Raw genomic sequence first — 19,894 nt, 5'->3', positions numbered from 1 at the left:
AGGGGTTAAGTGCTGATATCCCAGGGCAGCATGTTTGGGGCCTCAGTGGGCCTTGGGCCACTCTTAAAATGGGGGCATGTTTATGACTGAGGCCCACAAATCTCACTCGGGGCCCCATCCAGCACTGCCAAGAGATGTACCCTCGATTCCCAGGGAAGTCCTGGGGGCTGATTCTCAGGCACGTTCGATACAGGGGTGGAGGAAGTTAAGATAGCTTTAAGTCATCTTTGTACTTCTCGGGCCTGATCCTCAATTACACCAGAATCCCTTCAGACTGTTCTGTAACATAAAGGGTCCTTGAACTGCGTATAAATTACCTTGGACAAGTCAAAGTCTCACTGTGCCTCAGTTTCCACATCTCTACAATGATAGCACTGCCTTACTTCACAAGGGGGGTTGTGAGGACAAAATGCGTTAAAGATGTAGCATGCTCACGTATGGAGGGAGGGGAGCCAGATAATTACTTAAGATAAATAGTCTTTCCAGCCCCTGGTGTGTAAATTAGAGCAACCTCAGGGCATTTTTCTTAAGGGTAAAATTCACCACTGTGCAGAGTGCCAGCACGAGACCTATGCAAGCCAGCAAAATAGGATTTAAGTGGGACATAAGTGGCACATAGGAGACCTCTCTGCGGGGTGAATGTCCCTGAAAGCACTGCTACAGCCTCCCCTGCTGGTTTGTTTAAAAAACAACCATCTCTTTGAACCAATTTGCTTTGGCTGGTTTACTTAAGGCAAGTTACATGGAACGATATTCTCCTTTAAACGAAGGCCTCTTTTCCCTGCTCTGGCAGGGAAATGGCACCTTAGTGCCATGGAGAATCAGGCCCGGGGTATTTTAAACATCAGAAGGAAAAGAATAAAATAAAACCCAGCGTAAAATGATCCAGCTACCGGAGGTCATACGGGTCCTGAGAGCTGGTAACTGATGGATTTGAAAGTGGTCTGTTGTTTTAGTCTGCTGTGTACAGGAATTTCCCGAGTGGCTCAGACCAGCGCTCCGTCTAGCCTACTGCTCTGTCTCGAACAGTGCCCAGGGGTAGGTGCCAGGAGCCCTGCAGTCGGCGGTTACAGACGAGATTTTGGAAAGCTAACCCACCGGTGGTTTAAATGCATCCAGTTTATAATTCCTTCTCCATTTGCTTCCCCAGCAGAATGCACAGAGGTTAGGAGTCTCCCAAGCAACTCATTCTTTAACCACGCCAGTCGTTTCGGTGGCCACTCCAAGTTTGTTGACCCAGGGCCTGCCTTTCTCTGCCATGCCCACAGCATACAACACAGGTAAGTGCGATGGACATGAAATGATGGTGTTGATTGGACCCGCCGCCAGGATGTTGCTGACTTTTCCCACACAATGCATAACATCTTGTGGAACTCATTGCCACAAGATATTGCTGAGGATAAGAGTGTAGCAGTATTTTTTATTTTTAAAGAGTGGTCATTTATATGGATAATGAGAACATCCACTGTTACATCAGTAAGGATTTTAAGGCCATGATTCTCATTTACACTAAGGCCTCATTACTCCATTGTGGCAATCTAAAGGTGCCTTGAAGTGGGTGCTAATGGCAGTTACATCCACTTCATGGCCCTTTTATGCTTCCAATGCAGTGTAAAGAAGACTTAGTGCAAATGAGCATCCAGACCAAAACCCAGCATCCTTCTGGGCATAAGCCAGATGCTAACTGATTGGGGCTAGGAAGAAAGAGAGAGGAAGGTTATGGAACACCTGTCCCCAGAAAAGGCACTGTGTCTCTGGAACCTGTCCCACACCCGTGCAGAATGGAAGGTTTATTGGTTTCTTGTATAACACAGTTTGGCACCTGCTCAGAGAATATCTTGTAAAAATGCTGTATGAAGCTGTTTGTCTGGAAGAGCCTGGAGTAGGCGGGTGGGGAACACCCTCTTATAATTAATAGGTGTAGCCCAGCAGATGTTTGCTTACAGGCAAGTAGAAGTCTCCTCTCCTTGCATGGATTTCAAGCTTGCTCAGAGTGTCCAGTGCAAGGCTAGATTATGAATGCAGCACAGGCTTGAGCTAACCCCTCTGCATAGGGGTCAGAGGGGAGAAGTGTTCAAATGTGGCTGCCTGAATATTTGGCTAAAAGGCTTGGTATGAGAGCTGCTATTGTGATGACCATTGCTTATATTACTGTGAGGTCCCGCTGCCCCAGATGAGACCAGGGCCCCTTTGTGCTGGGGGCTGCATGCTCACACACACAGAGGGACAGTCTCTTCCCCCAAAAATCTTCCAGCTAAGAGGTCTCGTCTTTCTGCCGCTCTTTGACAATGCAGAATTTTTCTCTGCTCTGCATATGCTAGCGGATGAGCCAATCTGTTGCTCTTAAATAATAACCATTTCCAAAATGAATTAAACTAAACCCAGTTAAGCCTACCTGAATTCTGAATGAGAGCATCCACACGGGGGTTTAATCCGGTTTAACTAATCCACTTTCAATTCACACCTTTTGGTAAAGAGATTAATTTTCCTGAGTATCCCCCTGTACACAAACCCCAGTTAGGGTTATCTGGAATTTGAACTGCCCTGGGCTTTAGATGGGCTTGGGGTGAGCATCCTCCATCAAGGAGAAGTGTATAACCCGCTCAGCCGTGTGTATTATATGTCCCCCTCTATGTCTGCTCTGCGGAGCCTACCAAATTAGCTCAAACTATAGCAATGCACATTCAATCCTGCCGTTCAATCCCCAAACGTTGGCCAAAGCTGGTGGCTGTCAAGCCCAGTGGCTGTAAAGTGCTACCAAGCCTGAACGGTTCACAACTGGTGGAAATGACTGAGCCAGGCACAGGGTCGCAGAGAATAAAGGGTGGGACTTTCTGGTGGGTGTGCCGCAAATCGGAATAAGTAACTTTGGCGGCCTTTCAGCTCCCCTTCAGCCATCTCTTTGCGACGTGCTGCTGCAGGCAGGTTTGTCGCTGCAGGGGTGGGGAAGACTGAAATCGCAAACGCCCAACGTGAGAGGTGGGGTGCGGTGGCTGATGAGTTGTGCACAGGAATTCTGGTTCTATTGTGTGTGAATCAAATACTGAGACAATACAGCAGAACCGCCTTTGATCAAAGGTCAGTTCTTTTAGCAGAAAACAATTCTCTGGCGATGCAGCCTGGCCAGCTCTCCTGATTTTACAGCACGTTTTATGATATTTAGTCTTTTTCTGAAAGTTCCTGCTCCTGGAGTCATGTGATTATATGAAATGTCATCTCGTTTTTTAATTACATTTCTAGCCCTCATGATTGCTGAGAAGAGCTGGAAAACATGACTCCTGAATGCTCAAAAAACAGATTTTTAAGCCAGTCGTGTGGTTTTTCAGGGATATGATTCATGCTGTTTACGCACCTGGGATTGGCAAAACTGTTATTGTCTCTTTGGGATTGAGGTGCATAACAGAGATCTCTAGCCTCTGTGAGGTTACAAGAATTGTATATATAAAAAATACTTACATCCGCTAATGTGGTGGAGTAAAGAAGCCTTAATGTAAAGTAAGGCCCAGTATCTCTCTGTGTGTAGTTACTAAACCTATGCGCACACAAAAATTGTCACTAGAAATTTGCCGTTCCCCCACCCTCCTGCCCAACAATGCATTTTTTAGGGCACCAAAACGATTTGTGAATTTGGATCAAATTTGCAAAATAGTTTCAGCCAAACCCCGCACCTCATTCTCCTCCCCACTCCCCCAAATCCCTGAACGCTAATCTCCAAAATGTCAAAATTTTTTGCTTAGAAAGTATCAAACCAGATTATTTTGACATTTAATTTCAGATTGACTCTTTTGAAACAAAATGCCAAATTGAATTAATGTTCAAAACGTTTGGTTTGACCTGAGTGAAACCATTTTGGTTTTTCATTTTGTTCGGAACACTGAAAAAATTCCATTTTGGTTCAAAACAAATTGGGATTTTTTATGTTTTAATTTTTTTTGGTTTGGCCACCAAATTAAAAAAACAACAACAACAACAAAATACAAAGAAAGAAACAAAACCAAAAAATAAAAATTAAAATTAACGCCCCCACCGAACCCAGAACTAAAAGCAACCAATTTTTTGCTCACCTCTAGTAGTTAGTATATATGAATGCCATCCACTGGCATATGAGAATAGGGTGTGTAATATTGTTCATAAGTTTATAAGTTTATTGATATTTGATAAAGTTGTTGGCTCATTGCAAGATTGTTTCCTAGTTGAGCAGCTATTAAGACAAGCTGTTGACAGCCCAAGGCCTTGTCTACATGAGAAAGTTGCCCCCAAACTAACTAAAGTTGGTTTCAAAACCAGTTTAATGAAATCAGTGCAAATACTCTTATTTCAATGTAAGAAAGCGGTTTAATTCAGTTGACTTGATCCGTAAGCGACTTAAGGGAAACTGAAATGAGCCGGGTTGAAACCGAAATAAGAGCATCCACACAGACATTTAGAGCGGGAGCAACTTCCTGGGGTAGACAAGTTCTGATTCCAGTCACTTCCCCTCTCCGTGCGTGGCAGAGGCATGACAGGTACAGCTGCCTCAGCTTCCCCTTTAAGACTTCCCCTGAAGGAGGCCAAACAGTCTTTGTGCCAATAGTCCTTGTAAGAGCCCCCAAAGCCCTCTCTGCTGGGAGCCAGTGGGAAGCAGGTTAGCTCCTCCAATATACCCCTGCCTTCAGCTTTCTCTGACCCTTAGCTCCGGCTTAGAGCCAGCAGGCTGCCCGCTCTGCCTTCTCCTCCTCCTGCCTTCGGCATGGACAGCACCTAGCACATTGGGGCCTCTGGCTGCTACCACGGTATAAATAAGGAGATGACAAGATCTTTGAAAGGCTGAGGCTGGAGGGAGAAGAAAGGAGAGGAGGGGGCTGCTGGGCACTGGAAGGTGGAGTGGAGCAGATTTGGAAGCAAAGATAGCTTGTATCTGATTATGCAGTATGATCACATGGAGTATGTTAAAGTGATGGCCTTGCTGATGTGTCAGCTAACTCAATTAAACAGCGGCAAGATCAATGTCTGCAGCCGCTTTTATCATGCGAGGCATCTCAAGGAGCTTTCATAACAAAATAAGACGCTGATCAAACATAAAAGGTTGATTATTCCATTAAGAAGCACGTGTGTCTTTGGTTCAGATGTAAACTAATTCTAATCAATGGAACGTACCAGTCCCTGCTTGGTGCACTGTACAGAGTGTAATTAACTGGGTAAGCGTATGCATGTGTACACCACTGCCCCGTACTTCTGTGTGTGGGTCTACACTAGTGCCCTATACTGGGTGGAATCGGTGTGCATTTTTTGTGTTTATAGTCTACTATTCTGTACTGGATATAGAGTGTGTGTGTGTGTGTGGTTTATATACACTACCCTCTACTGGATGGAATCAGCGTGTGTGTGTTTCTACACCACTTCCATGTACTGGATATAATCCCTTTGTGTGTGCATGAGCTACTGCAGTCTCTTGGATGGAATCAGAGATGTTGTTTGTGTGTCATGAGCCCTATAGTGCACACACTGAATGGTGATTCTCCTTTAGCTCGAGCGGAAGGGGTCTGTGATTTTGGACTAGGAGGATATGCGTTCTATCCCCAGTTTTGCTGGGCTGTTCCAAGCAGCCATTGTGCCTGTCACGGTGACGCCCGCGAGGTCCCTGAGCTGCTTACAGATTTGTTACAACGTGGAGAAGGATTTGCTCTCCACCCTCTTCTGTAGCAGGCGCCAAGCCCAGGATTCGGTGTGGAGACCGACTTGGCCACAGCGGCGATGAAGGGATTGCTTCTGAAGAGCATGTCTTCTGTTTCAGATTATCCGCTGACCAGTGCAGAGTTACCCTCGCTCCCGGCGTTCAGCTCACCCAGCGGGTTGTCGCTTGGCAACATCTCGGCCTGGCAACAGCCACATCAGCAGCAACAACAACAACAACAGCAGCAGCAGCAGCATCTTGTTCCTGTATCACTAAGCAACTTAATGTAAGGGAAATGGAGGAGGGCCTCCGCTGAGCAGCGGCTCATCGTTGCATGGTTCCATAGGGGCTTAAGGCCAGAAGGGATCATTAGACCATCCAGTCTGTCCCCCAGATACCCCTCTATCGAGCCCTGTGCCTTGGCTTAGACGAAAGCATTTCAGTCCTCAGTGAATTTGTTTCCTCGAACACACACGGCAGATGTGTATTTTGATAGCAGTTATTCCTGATTTGGGGAGGCAGTTTTGCCTCCCGGTTGGAGCAAAGGGAATGTGGAGCCAGCGCTCCTGGGTTCCATGCCTGGCTCTGCCATGGATTCCCAAGTCACTGCCTTGCTCTGTACCTCAGTTTCCCCAGTTGTAAAATGAGGAGAATGATACTGATCTACCTCACAGGGCCTTAATTTAGGTGTTTTGAGATTCTGGTCCAGACATGTCTCTAGAAGGACACATTCTTATTTCTTTCATGTTTGAGATGGTTGACATTTTGGTGAAAAATCAAAAACTCACCTATTTCTATTCTGCTGGGGTGCCTCGTGGGAGCTGTAGTACAGGTGCCTAACGCTCCCATTTTCTCTAGCTGGGCTTCCTCAACAGACTACATTTCCCATGATGCACCATGGTTCCCCCCCCCCCTGTGAGGGGAGGCGGTTGCATCATGGGAGTCCCTGGCATGGGAGATGTAGTCAAGAGCAGGGACAGGAGGAACCTGAGCTGCGGCTCCGATGTGGCCCCACAGAAGCGATGTGAATCGAAATATTTCAGTGTTTGGGCTGAAATAAGTGGTTCGTTTTTTTGATGAAAATTGAAGTTTTCTGTGGAAAGCGGACACTTTTCGGCCAAAAAAATTCATTTAGTAGAAAACCTGATTTTTCCGTCGAAAACCTGCCCTAGCTCTCTTGAGTGTCATCACTAGAGGAAAGCAAAATATTCAAAGCGAAATGTGAAATTCCCGACCAGTTCAGAACCTGTCGGACCTGCTGCCTGAAGCTGCTGTTGAGTAATAATACGGTGCAGTTACACATTCCACTGTAGGCTACAGACACCACTGTCGTTAAGATGGGCCAGTGACATGCCTCCAGGTTTTAGCAGTAGCGAGATTGATGTACACATTGTGGGTGGCCCATACTATATCCCTGTAACGAACCAAACCAAAACAGCCACAAGCTTTGAGGAATTCTGTATCTGAACTCTGTTATTAATGCCAGAGGCTTCATTTGCTATGGGGACATGGGACGCAGTTGCCTCCCCCCAGACCTACCCCTTTTGCGGGGTCTCAGAGCCCAGGCTCCAGCCCGAGCCCAAACATCTACACTGCCATTTTATAGCCCCGCAGCCCATGCCCCACGAGCCTGAGTCAGCTGACTTGGGTCAACCATGCCCATGCCACGGGTCTTTTATTGTGTAGACATACCCTTATTGAGAGATAGTTCCTGCCCCAAATATCTTGCAGTCTAAATAGGCAAAGGGGGAATTATTATCCTCATTCCCAAATGGGAAATTGAATCCCAGAAAGAATAAGGGTTTGTCTACATGCGGACACTGACCCAAACAGCTTTTGTTCAATATCTCCCCTTGTGGACACTTTATTCTGGACTAAATAGGGTGCTTCCCAAGCAGAGGAATTATTCTGCAATAGAGTGTCCACACAGGGAGCAACTTCAGTCAGTTTCCCCATGCAGACAAGCCCTAAGGGTATCTGAGAGTGAACTTCCCAGCTGGGGTCCACAGACTCAGGCTGGTGCGCTAAGGAAAGCTGTGTGGATGTTGCAACTCGGGTTCTCAAGCCCAGGAGGGGGTGGGCTTGAGACCCCGAGTGATAACCTCAAAGCAACATCTTGCTCCCAGGTGCAGGGCAGACATAGCCACAGTGGCTGGCCACAGGTCACACAACGCACAGGTGGTGGAGGCAGGAATTGGACCCAGGTTGCCGGAATCCTAGCCTGGGGGATTGTCGGGGAGCCAAAGGCAGGCTGCCAGGTTTGATCCACCAAGCGAAGCGCCGCGCATTCAGGCCGAGCTGTCAGTGGAATGAGCAGGAGCCTTGTCTGTGCAGGGGTGTGTGACCTTTCTCCATCCTTGGCCTGAGCTGAGCGGGGCAGAGTGTTCTGCTGGGTTGTCTGCTGGGAAGGTGCATTCACTCCAGACAGGGACAGTTTGTTTGTTCACATTATATGGAATCTGGACGGGCCTGATCCTCAGTCCCCAATCCGGACGGGTTCCTGCTCTTCTCCCCTCAAAACACTTTTCATTGCTACCGGCCCCAATAGCTGCCCGCGGCAGGACCGAAATACACACTGCGGGGAGGGGGACAGCTCCTCGGCAGGTGCAAATCGGCAGCGATGGAGCCCCCCCAGCTGAAGATTTGGCCCAGTTGCTGTAACGGAATCGCATTGCTTGGGTGGCCACTGCGCTGAAGTCTCTCGCGTGGCAGGGAGCAGGGAAGGGGATCAGAGTGTATTCGGATTACAGGCACAGAGGACAATGCTGCAGTCAGCCGGCTACTGGGTGTGTGCCCGCCACTGCCATCTACTGGCTGGAATCAGAAGGGCGTGTCATAGGCCCGAGGCTCAGTCGTGTAAAGCTGGTCACTTCATATGATGACGATGGTTTACTTGTATTGCCTTAGTGCAGAGGTGGGCAAACTGCGTGTGGCCCGCGGGACCCTCCTGACCGGCCCCTGAGCTCCTGGCCCGGGAGGCTCGCCCCCGGCCCCACCCCTGCTGTTCCCCCTCCCCCGCAGCCTCAGCGCGCCTGTGCAATGCGCTGGGCAGCGGGGCTGCGAGCTCTTGCCGGGCAGCGCAGTTGCAGACCCACGGCCTGACCCGGTGCTCTGGGCGGCGCGGTTGGGGGGGCAGGGAGCAGGGGGCGCTGGATAGAGGGCAGGGGAGTTGGGGGGTGCTGGTCAGGTGTCGGGGGTGTGGATAGGGGTTGGGGTGGTCAGAGGGCAGGGAACGGGGGGGGGGGGGGTTGGATGGGGCAGGGGTCCCAGGGGGGCAGTCAGCAAGGAGAGGGGGGGTTGGATGGGGTGGCAGGGGGCAGTCAGGGGCAGAGGTTCTGGGGGCAGTCCAGGAGCAGGGGGTAGTGGATGGGGTAGGAGTCCCAGGGGAGCCGTAAGGGGACGGGGCGGGGTTGGATAGGGCAGAAGTCCCGGGGGAGCCGTCAGGGGGAGAGAAGCAGGGGGTTCGGATAGGAGGCGGGAGCCGGGCCACACCTGGCTGTTTGGGGAGACACAGCCTTCCCTAACCAGCCCTCCATACAATTTTGGAAACCCGATGTGGCCCTCAGGCCAAAAAGTTTGCCTGCCCCTGCCATAGTGCCTAGTTGCCCTATTCATGGACCAGCAGCACTCCAGTGTGCTAGGCACTGTACAAACACAGAACTGTGCTTAGAGGACCTAACCAAGATCCCCCCGCATTGTGCTAGGGGCTGCAACAGACATTTAGGGGGCTTGTCTACACGCAGGGGTGCCACTGTAGTGCGTCCCTGAAGACACTTCCTATAACGATGGGAGGGGTTCTCCCGTCAGTGTGGCAATCCGCCTCCCCGAGAGGCAGTAGCTAGGCTGACGGGAGAATTCTAGTGCTGTCTGTATTGGGGGTCTGTACTGGGTCACTCATGGGGTTGGCTTTTTCACACCCCTGAGCGACATAGTTTGCCAAGCTAATTTCCTCGTATAGACCAAGCCATAGTAAGAGCCCGTCTTTTCTCCAAAGAGCTGACAGCCTAATAGAACTGGCTAGAAAATGGTTTATCCCGGTGAAAATTTTTAATTCATATTTTGTCATTTTCAACTAACGTTTTCTGTCGTGTTATTGTAGCCAGGTTGGTCCCAGAATATGAAAGAGACGAGGTGGGTGGGGCAGTATCTTTTATTGGACCCACTTCCCTTGGCGAAAGAGACGAGCTTCAAGCTACACGGCTTAGAGTCTAATTAGACAAGACAAACAAAGGCTGGGATGGGAAAGAGATCCCCAGAGAGAGGAAGTGACAGGTTCAGGGTCATGTCGGCCGGCAGCGTGGCCGAGAGCAGAGTGCACCTCTCCTGGTTCCCCGTCTAGTGCGTTCTCCATGACTGTATGGCCTTTCCGAGCCCACTAGCAGCAGCAAGCTATTCCGTCGGCAATAGCTGCGTAGCAAGGAGTAGCATCTTTCTGGCCCCAGAACAATCAAACCATCCATGGCAGCTGACCAGTTATAGAAGCACCCTAGGATTTTTAATTCCAGGCAACCCCGATGACTCCCTCATGCCACAGACGCCCTTCGCCCTTCGAGGAAGCACATTTGATGCTGTGCTGTGATTGCTAACACAGCGGGTTTCACTGCTGAACATTAGGGGCCAGGTTCTCGTGAGGGAGCAGCATAAAGGGGCCTTAATGGGGCTGGAGGATGCCAGGTCTTGTGCTAAGGCATTAGGCTGGGCTTTAAGAGACTTGGGTTCTCACCCTGAGTCTGCCCCAGATCTCGGTGATTTGGGGGCAAGTTCTTTCCTTTCTCCCTGTCTCAGCTTCAACTGTATAGACTGATAATATTAAACTGCACTGAGATGGATGGATGATAAGATCTCTGAATTTCTATGATAGAAAAGACCTTTACAAATGTTAATTATCAATATGTCTCTCTTCCCCTTTCTCCATCTTTCTTTTTCACCTTCTCTGCATCTGTCTCTTATTCCTTCACTATCCCACATGTACACCCCTCTACGTTTTCTCCCCCTCGTCTTCCCCTCCCTTCCCCCATTCCCTTCTTTTCTCCTGTCTCCCCTTTCCCTCTCTCCACTCCCCATCTCTCCGTTGCCACCCGCAGACAAGGGGGTCACTTATCTCACACCACCACGTTGACTGTCAACACCAACCCCAACATCAGCATCAAGTCGGAGCCTGTCTCGCCCAACCGGGAACGTAACACTGCCACGCCGCTCAGCTCCTTCCCGCACCAGAGCCGGCACGAGCCGACGGGGCGTTCTCCCGTCGACAGCCTCAGCAGCAACGCCAGCTCCTATGAAGGCAACGAGCGGGATGACCCCGCCAGAGCCGATTTCGGCTCGTCCCTCGGCCTCCTGAGACCCACGACCGAGGCCGAGGGAGAGAGCCCGTCCGTAAAGCGCGTGCGGCTGGACACCTGGGTAACATAACCAGTCCCAACTCTCTTCGAGCTACTTTCTGCTCATGTCCGGGTGGGGGCGGGCAGATGTGTGTGTTGGGGGGGGTGGGTGTGGGGGTGGGATTGTTACCAGTGGCAGGGTTGGGAGGGGGGAAAAGGGAGGGCCGGGGTGGAGCTAACTGGGTTTGGGTTGGGGGCGGGGACATATTATAAACTGCCTGAGAAATAGCTTTAGGATTTTGTAGGCATTCATTCTAGTGCAGCAGGCAACGTTTGCAATACGTAAGGCACTCCATGGCTGAGAGCAGCTTAGAATCAAGAATAAGGGGGAGTGGGGGGGAAGGAACGTGTCACCAAAAAAAAAATCAATCACTTATCCCAGTGAGCAAGTGTCGGGCGTGCGTGCTAGGTTGTTGTCGATAAAATTCACCCACTGTTCGATTGGAAGTCGGGGAGGGCTCGAGATGCGTGCCCAGTTTGTAAGGTTGGACCTAATTGTGAGAGAAGAGTGCCTTTGATGAGAAGGGTGCTGAAGGAACTGCACCTAAGACTTCTATTTGGATGCAGAGAATTTCTTATGCACACACATCCCTATGCACATTTTAGTTCCAGATTCACAAGGCTCTGTGCACTCTAAACTCCCACTGATGTGCAAGCCCTTTGCAGCCAAATTCAAATACAGCTGAGATTTTTTTGCACCCCATGCTCCCAGTCAGAGGGTAACCGTGACTGCCATGCAGAATGGCCAGTGTGAGGTATATGCACTGCTTTAAGTTCCACTCAAAAACATAGCACTTCAGTGAGACTTACATGATGCCTTCCTTTCCTGGCCCCTCAGCACAACAGGGGTGGATGTCACCCAGCATGAACTGGTAACCTGCCAGTGCTGGTGGGTCAGATGCCATATCTCTGCTCTGTATGTAGCTCACTCTCACAGCCCGGCACGCTTGGAAAGATCAGAATACTGATCAATATGCCAGTTAGGAGGCTTGGCTTCATCTAATCAGTTTCAACTCCAATTATGTTGCCAAATTAAAAATGAATACTAATAATCATCCATGCAAAGAGAGCTTTCCCAGTGCAATCTATAGGGCCAGATTCTCAGCTAGTGTAAGTCACCTGAGCTGCATTGTATAATTGGTGAGCAGTCTAGCAAATCTTAGTATAATCCATGCCACTTAAAGGTCACTTTGCACTGCCAGAACCATATCGAGGACCTTAGTGTAAATGAGAATCAGGCCCCTGATTTTTAGGTCTTTTTCTGGCAGTTCCGATTAAATTTAATTAAAGAAAACATCCCCACTGATAGATCGTCAGATTAGTGCCACCCACCTTTGCAGATGGCAGTTTTTCGGACACCCCACTGAGGTCTAGAATGGTACAAAGGGGAACTATTGCATATACCTGAATAAAAAAAATATTTACAGTGGGGGAAAAGATCTTTTTTTTTAATAACACAGTTTCGCCAACGACAGATGGGGAAAATGATAAAGAAATGTCTAAATCTCACATCAATTAAAATTCATACTAATTAGATGTCGGTGAAGTTGTAGATTTAAATTAGAGCTGATTTAAAAAAACAGGAAAAATGATTCATGGACATTTCTAAAGATTTTTTTTCATTGAAATTCTAATTTTTCATTGAAATTTGAAGAATTCTGAAAAGGCCCTTGAACAACAAGTGGGGAATATTTGCAAAAATGTCATCAACTCTTTTTCTTCCTCAAGATGCAAAATTTGCACCAGTAATTTGAAATTGGAAAGTTCTGGTCAATTCTACACCTGGTTGAAGAATTAGGGGAAAATGTACAAAAATTTCATTGAAAATTGTTTTCCTTCCCCTCCCCCTCATCCAAATCCAGAACTTTTTGGTCATCATTTTGAAACTCAAAAGTTCTGGGCTGTACTATCGCTTGGTCGCAAAATAGGTAAAAATAATAAAAAAAAAAACGGCAAGCCTTTTACTGCTCTTCCCTCCCATTTATTTTTTAAAATCAAAACCTTGATTAAAATTTTCTTTGTGATTTGAAAAACTCCAACTTAACGGTTTACATTAGGGATTCAACTGTGAAAAGTCAGCACGGTATAAACTGGTGAGGGCATCGCCCTGTGATACTTTCTTCCAGTGCAAGCCATTCAAGCTGATTTCTACTGTCACAGTGGCTCAGGCAGTTAGCTACATCACAGATGGAACAGATCATGCATCTTCATCCCCTCCTGACAATATTACCACCAATGTACTGTACTGACCCGACCCTGATATACTGTAATCGGCTCAGCTAAAGCTTTATACTATCCAATGAGCAGAAACACACACGTTGTGGAAGGGAAATTAACGTTTCTCCTGCTTAACCTTTACGGATGACAACGTTGTCACTATAAGACTTTATCCGAGTCATAGTACAAACAGAGACTGATAAAACCCTGATCAGGTTTATGAATTAGCAGGACAAAAAAATACGTTCTGTAAGGGACCAGATCCTTTGATCTGACTTCCCACTGATGTCCATGGGAGCTTTGCCACTGATTTCAGTGGTAGCAAGATATATGCCTAAGGGTTGAGCTGAGAGAGAGCTTATGTGCTTAGTGCATATTCGTGTAGGCTAAAATTCACCCCAGGCAGAGGCCCGTGTACCACTTAAGTCCTATTTGGGGGGTTTCTAGTGATGTATAGACATGGGGCTGGCGTATCTGCGTGGGTTGAATTCCAGCCATCCTGCCAAATCCCTGGTTGCATTGAAGTAAATGGTACAAAGCTCCCATTCACTTCAGTAGGCCGGGAGCCGTGTGATTATGTTAAGCAGTTATCTGATGGGGCCTTTGTCCCCTTTGGTTATTGCCTCTAGGGGTAGTGTGTGGAATTAGAAGATCTGTTCAAAGTCAGGAGATGGCATATTTCTCCACTGCGGGTCTCAGGTCACTCAAACTTACCCCTTTGCCACGTTGGTGTCACATAAGGCTTGGCACAGCTGCAAGGCATCACCATGGTTCACAGCTGTGTTTAAATGGCAGCCGCTGGACATTCCAATCAGAAATGCCAAGACTCCCCTCTCCCTCAATAATCTACTCCTTTAATTTCCCATCCCATACATCTCTGATCTTTTTTATTTTGCCCCTTGATCTCCAGCAGGCAGGAACACATTTTTCACTTTTAACCCCCCACCCCAAGCCTCCCTCCCCAAAATAAAGTAAACCAAAGGGCAACATCCTTGCTGGTGTACGTTGACATGTAAACGCCAGATTGACACCAGCTGAGGAATGGGCAACGTGCATGGTCATCCGAGGTACAGGGAGCATGGGAGACTGGGGGGTGAGTGGCGACAGAGGGGAGCATTCTTCTCCCTGTGAATATTGGTTCAGTTTACACATGTGTGCTGTACCTCCAGTTCATTGCCCAACTAGCAAACGCTGGTGAGGCTGTGGACAGGCAGGTTCCTCTCTCATCATTAGGTAAGATCTTCAAATGCTTTGTTCTCCACTCTGGGTATCCCCACTCCTGCCTCCTTCCCCACCACAGTCCCGGGGTCAGCGAATTGAAATGAGAAGGGAAGCCAGTGCAGTTAGCTCAGGAATCTTGTCCCGAAGGGCTTTTGGGAACTCCCGCAGATAACAGCTGACAAACCTTGAGTCCCTCCTTTCGCCTGCATTTGCGAATGGATGAGCATTAATATCAGGGCTCAGTTTATTTCCTTACCTGATCTCCCATCCTGCCTTTTATGTTTATCCTCCGCTTGGGATCATGGTCCCCCACCAAACCTGCAAGGGCATCTCAGTTCTGCAGTGGTGTTTATACAGCTTGGTGCATGGGAGCTTTGTTTTCACTGGGTTAATTACCCATGCCAGAGGAGTTCTGCTACCATTCGTCGCTGCTCCTTGAGGTAGTTGAGAAAGCGAATTCTCTTTCAGCATCTACAAGCTCAGTGGCTTTGAGATCCACCAAACAGGCCCAGAAATACTTCAAAGTGGAGGAGGAAAAAGTCATGGTAGGACTTGCGGGTGTAGTCGGCTTCTTGTAGCCCATCATTTATTCCAGAAGTTTCTAGACTTTTAGAATACTTCCAACTCAGCGCGAGATGGAAGATCGAGAAGCAGAGACCTGTTGAGATTACAGCAGCTAAAGAATAAGAATAATAAAGCCCTAAAATGCGAGATGGTTTCAAAACAGGACATTTTTGTTTGTTTTTCAACATTTTCCACAACATTATGGAACTTTTTCATCTTTTTTTTGGTTGTTGATCCATTTTTGAAAATTCTCAATTAGAAAAATGGACATTTTCAGTTTTGAAATGAAAGTTTTTGGTTTAGGAAATTTTCAGTTTTGGAAAAACCCTTCCACACAACTACGCTGGCCGACCAAAATTAGCAATAAGGGGAGAGGGGGAAAAAGCCCTCCAAAACCCAAAAATGAATAGTTACATGAAAATGCAATGCAATAAACGCAGGGTTTCTTCGGGGGAAAAAAAGGGAAAATGTAAACAAAATCTAATTTTGAGAGGTGAAATTTTTCTTTCTTTTATTTAAAAAAAAGGCCATTTTTTTTGTTGAATTAGTTTTTCATTAATTTTTTTTTTTTTTGGCCTAGTTCTCCCAGATCTAAAGCCTCTCTAAATAGATCTGTGCCATTAAAACTCAGCTCTCCTTGGCAGATTTCAGTTTATTCCCCGAGTGGTCATGAGCTCTCATCGCAAAAGTCACTGGTGCAAATTAGACCCCTTTGCTCGCAGCCTCACTAGAAAGGCCATGGATTGAACGTGCACAGAGACTGACCTGCCCTCGGGGAGTCATTCCAGAGCAATGAATAGCAGTAGCTATGCCGCTGACTGCATGGTTCTATGACTCAAGGAAGGACTTCATTGTCCAGGCCCATCAGCCTTTCTCTACTGGTGCTGCTTGTCCTATTTAATCAGATGCTAACTTAGCGCTTTGTTTGGCAATTCAGATGAATTCGCTAGCAGGTTCTTGCATAGATAACTTCTACCATGACTTTTTTCCCTTAAATGAAATTCCTCTATGTGCAAAGGCCCAATCAAGGCCAGAGGAGCATTAGACCCAATCCATAGGGCTTAAATAGGAATTAAGTGGCATACACATTTCATGTCGGACCCTCTGCGTACGGATGAATTTCATCCTGGGGGCTAGATCTCTAGCAGGTGTAAATCAGTGTGTTTCCATTGATCTACACCAAGGATCTGGCCCTTGGTGAATTCTGGGACTGCTGCTGCCTTGCAAAATTATCGTGAAAATGGAGCAGCTTGGGAGCAAAATCCTACTCGCCATAATGATGGACAAATCAACAAATTATTCTGTCTGCTTGTCAAAGAGACCTCGAAAGTTGAGCAATTTGCAACTTTGACAACACTTTATTTGAGAAAAAGTTTTGATTATTATTATTTTTTTGTTCTGTTAAAAAAGTTTCCACATGTCAACAGATTTTTTTCCCACAGTAAAAATGCTGACTACTTTCCCTATGGGCTCGCAATCCAGAGTGGAATTTTGCCAGGCTACGGGGGGCTGTGTTGCAAACTGGGCAGTATGTGGGAGGTCTCTGTGGCAGGTTTTGTATTGCCTCCATATGTCAATCTAAGCTGAAGTCCCCAATCTGAAATTTAGCTGACCATTAAAATCAGACCACGCCCACCTTATTACGTTAGCGATGTATGGGTACCATCCATCCATCCAAAGGCTTTTCATGGCCTTGCTTTGAAATTAAGCAGACTACAAAGCATTTCTCATCAATTTTATTTTTCCGTCACTATCCTGCAAATAAACACTTTCTCTCCTGTCGGGAGACTTATGGTGGAATGTCATTTGCAGCTCTCAGTGCATTCTGTAGTCAAGAGGATCCGAAATGGTTAACTCCATTGACAGGTATAAAAGACCATCTGGTACTCAGCCATCTGACCTGCTCGAACATCAATGTAGAACAAACCTGAGGAAAAATCTTTTTGCTCGTTAACTTCATACTCTAACTCCCAACTTGACATGTCTACCTTGGAGCTGAGAGCTTGGAAAATAAAAATGCAACCTGGATGCATATATATATTTTGAGAGCGAGAGAGAGATGGAGACAGACCACCAATTGACTGGCTAAATCAGTTACAAAATGGCATTAAACTGTGGCACCAAGCAGCTAACATTTCAAATAAATAAAAAGCCGAGGTTCAAAGGTGATCTTCAGAAATCTGGTGGTGGGACTCTAAAACGTGCATTGGCTCAACCTGTTTGGAAATACGGCTTGTGGGAAAGTTGGGACTGCACCGTGGGAATTGATGGTGGGGGGTGTGGGGTTTGACAACCGCATTAGCTTCACCGTTCGGGTGAAATGATTTTTGGGTTTTTTTGGTCTGGGTTATTCTCTATTTCCCCACAGACTGTAGAATCCAGTAAACGCCTCTTGATTTTCAAAAGACAACCAGAAGAATGACAATCTAAGAAATCAACACCCTCCTTTGTGCTTCTATAAATATGTTTCTGATCTTTTAATTTTATTTCTCGTGCTCCACTGTACTGTTGACAGTTACATTGTGTATAATTTGTTTTTTAATTTGGAATTTTGCGTTGTATAGGGTTTAGTTTTAAAAAATATATATATATTTTTTCCATTTTTTAAAAAGGGGTGTTGCAAAAAAAAATTGCACGATTTAAATGACAAACAGTTCAAATGCTGCAGTTTTTAGAGATATGGAAGCAAATGGAGCTTATTTATTCTCAAAAGCTATAAAAGGTGTAAAATGCATGAAGAAAAAAAACATTTACAAAAAACAAAAACAAACAAAAAAAGACAAAAAAAGTGTAACCTGAACAAAGTGTAGCGTTAAAAAAAAAATTTAAATGATGACAACAATGAAAAACAGCTAATATATTGTGTTTGGCTAGTTTGCTTTTGTTTTTAATTGTTCCTTTTTTTTTTTTTTTTTGAGAATGAAATACAATTGTGTATATTTTCATATAAGAAGTATGCACTGATATGTTTCAAAAAATGATATATTACTTTCTAAAGATGTGGTTATTTACCAAAGTCTGTTTCTGATCTTTTCCTTCTTGAAACCTATGTGGATCCTTCAACATCCATACTCTGGGGTTAAATACAAGGGGCCTATTTGAAGTTACACTAAGATCTCTTTACATTGCTGTGGAAGAGCTACAGTGGCATGATCTTAAAGCTGCTTTATGCGGCCAGAGCAACCTAAAGAGTCCTTTGTGTAACAGGTTTACTTCTCAAGCGACTCAGATGTGGGGTTTGCTTTGATGTGTGGTACCTTCCCTACCAACACCAAAAATGTAGGGCATAGCCTAGGTTATGAACAGATTTTAACCATAGGTTAAATGCTCCATCAAAGACTGTTTTAACCCATCAGGAGAACAAAATTGTCCTTCAAGGATGGGGCGTGAGACAAATCAAGACGTGCACTGAGGATTTCCTGGGTAAATTAAGAATCAAACACAACGCTAGGCTCCTGTTCAAAGTCATATTTTGTCGAGTAGATTCCAGTGAATGAAATTGGATCAGGAGTTTCTTCCATATACATCAGAGATGGTGCTCCTGGGAGTTGTAGCATTTTGGTGCCCTGGTTGCTGTTCATTTCAACCCGAGTGTGCTTATGTTTGGCCATGACAGAGACCATATGACTGCGTTGGGCCAGATTGTGGTCATGCGTATGGGTTTTGGAGCCCTAAGGCTTATGGAAATTTTAGGCCACTTCAAAAATAATAATATATTTCCTGTCATCCCTTAAGGAAAGGGGTTAGGTTTGATTCACGTCTTTCTGAATAAGGAACTGGGGTGCGGAGCAGGGGCAGCAAAATTTCAGAGATCGGTGTATTTTCAAAATTTGGGTTTTCAGCAAAATATTGTCAAAGGTGCAATCAGGCTATGGGACATGGCATCTCCTGCATTAGAAGGGCAGAGAGAAGATCTCGCTCAAGCTGGAGCAGAGTGCAGACTAGAGATTGGAGATACATTTTACAGAGCCTGATTCCCCAGCAGAGTAAAGGGATCTCAAAGTCAGAGTCAGTTACAGTTGCACCTACGTTAAGGCCCCTTTATGCTGCCAGAGTGGTGTAAAGGGGCCTGGGTGAAGGAGAATGCAAGCTTGGAAGCAAATGGATAGCCAAACTCCTAACAGAGTTACCCAGTGGCAATCAGGTACCATTGCATATGGGAAGGGGTATAAATTGGATTGAATGAAGTACTGAATGGGGATAAGCCGACAGGAAAATTCTGGACCCTACCACCCCTTCACTTTCGGGGGTCGGCTCTGAATGCAAATTTCATATTTGGGTCCTATCTCTATAGTGGGTGAAAGCCAAACACAAGGGGCCCGCTTCTCCTGTAATCACTGGCACCGCTGCAAAGTGAGTGTAAAACACTGCCGTTTCATCTGGTAGTGTCACACTCCTATTGCACTGACGTCAATGAGCGAACAAGGGGCCGGGCAGCTGTGAATCAGAGAGATCAAAATCCAGAGCATTGTTGCAGTCTGAGCCCACCTCTGGACTTAGGCAGCGAAGCACATGGGGCCAAATCCTCTGCTGGTGTAAATTGGAGCCAGTGGAGCCATGCTGAGGTTCTCAGCATTGGGGGAGGGGGCATCATTTTGGAATCCCTGTGCTGGGGAGATGGCTGTGCTAACTGAGTTCTCTTCAAACTCGGCACTCCTACGACCACTCGTTCCTTCAAGCTTAGCCCAAATTTCCTCCATAGTACATATTTTATCAGCAACAAATCATACGGTTTTCTGAAATTTTGCACACCAAGGGTCTTATGCTAATCCCCCACCCCACCCTCAGTTATACAACCATAAAGCAATATTACTACCCAGAAGCTCACGTGGGGATATAATTGAGGGCAGAATTTGGT

At 46.6% G+C, this 19,894-nt stretch overlaps 1 protein-coding gene across 7 annotated transcripts in view; it reads left to right on the top strand.

Moving 5' to 3' along the window:
* Window positions 1-18,825, top strand: part of MEF2D (myocyte enhancer factor 2D) — a 176,618-nt gene extending 157,793 nt beyond the window's left edge. For 4 of the 7 annotated variants that reach the window (XM_073323281.1, XM_073323277.1, XM_073323278.1 and 1 more), the window contains 4 exons: window positions 1,151-1,280; window positions 5,774-5,939; window positions 10,738-11,056; window positions 16,849-18,825. In XM_073323281.1, coding sequence (XP_073179382.1) covers window positions 1,151-1,280; window positions 5,774-5,939; window positions 10,738-11,056; window positions 16,849-16,890 — 657 coding nt within the window. In that variant the 3' untranslated portion in view covers window positions 16,891-18,825. Of the gene's footprint in view, window positions 1-1,150; window positions 1,281-5,773; window positions 5,940-10,737; window positions 11,066-14,940 lie in introns of those variants that run through there. The other 3 variants (XM_073323282.1, XM_073323280.1, XM_073323283.1) reach the window with 3 other exon arrangements.
* Window positions 18,826-19,894: the final 1,069 nt, after the last annotated feature.

The sequence above is a fragment of the Lepidochelys kempii genome, chromosome 24, assembly GCF_965140265.1.
Source record: "Lepidochelys kempii isolate rLepKem1 chromosome 24, rLepKem1.hap2, whole genome shotgun sequence".
NCBI classification, from domain to species: Eukaryota; Metazoa; Chordata; order Testudines; family Cheloniidae; genus Lepidochelys; species Lepidochelys kempii.
The sequence above is the reverse complement of the archived record's forward strand: the minus strand, read 5'-3'. Positions and strand labels throughout refer to the sequence as shown.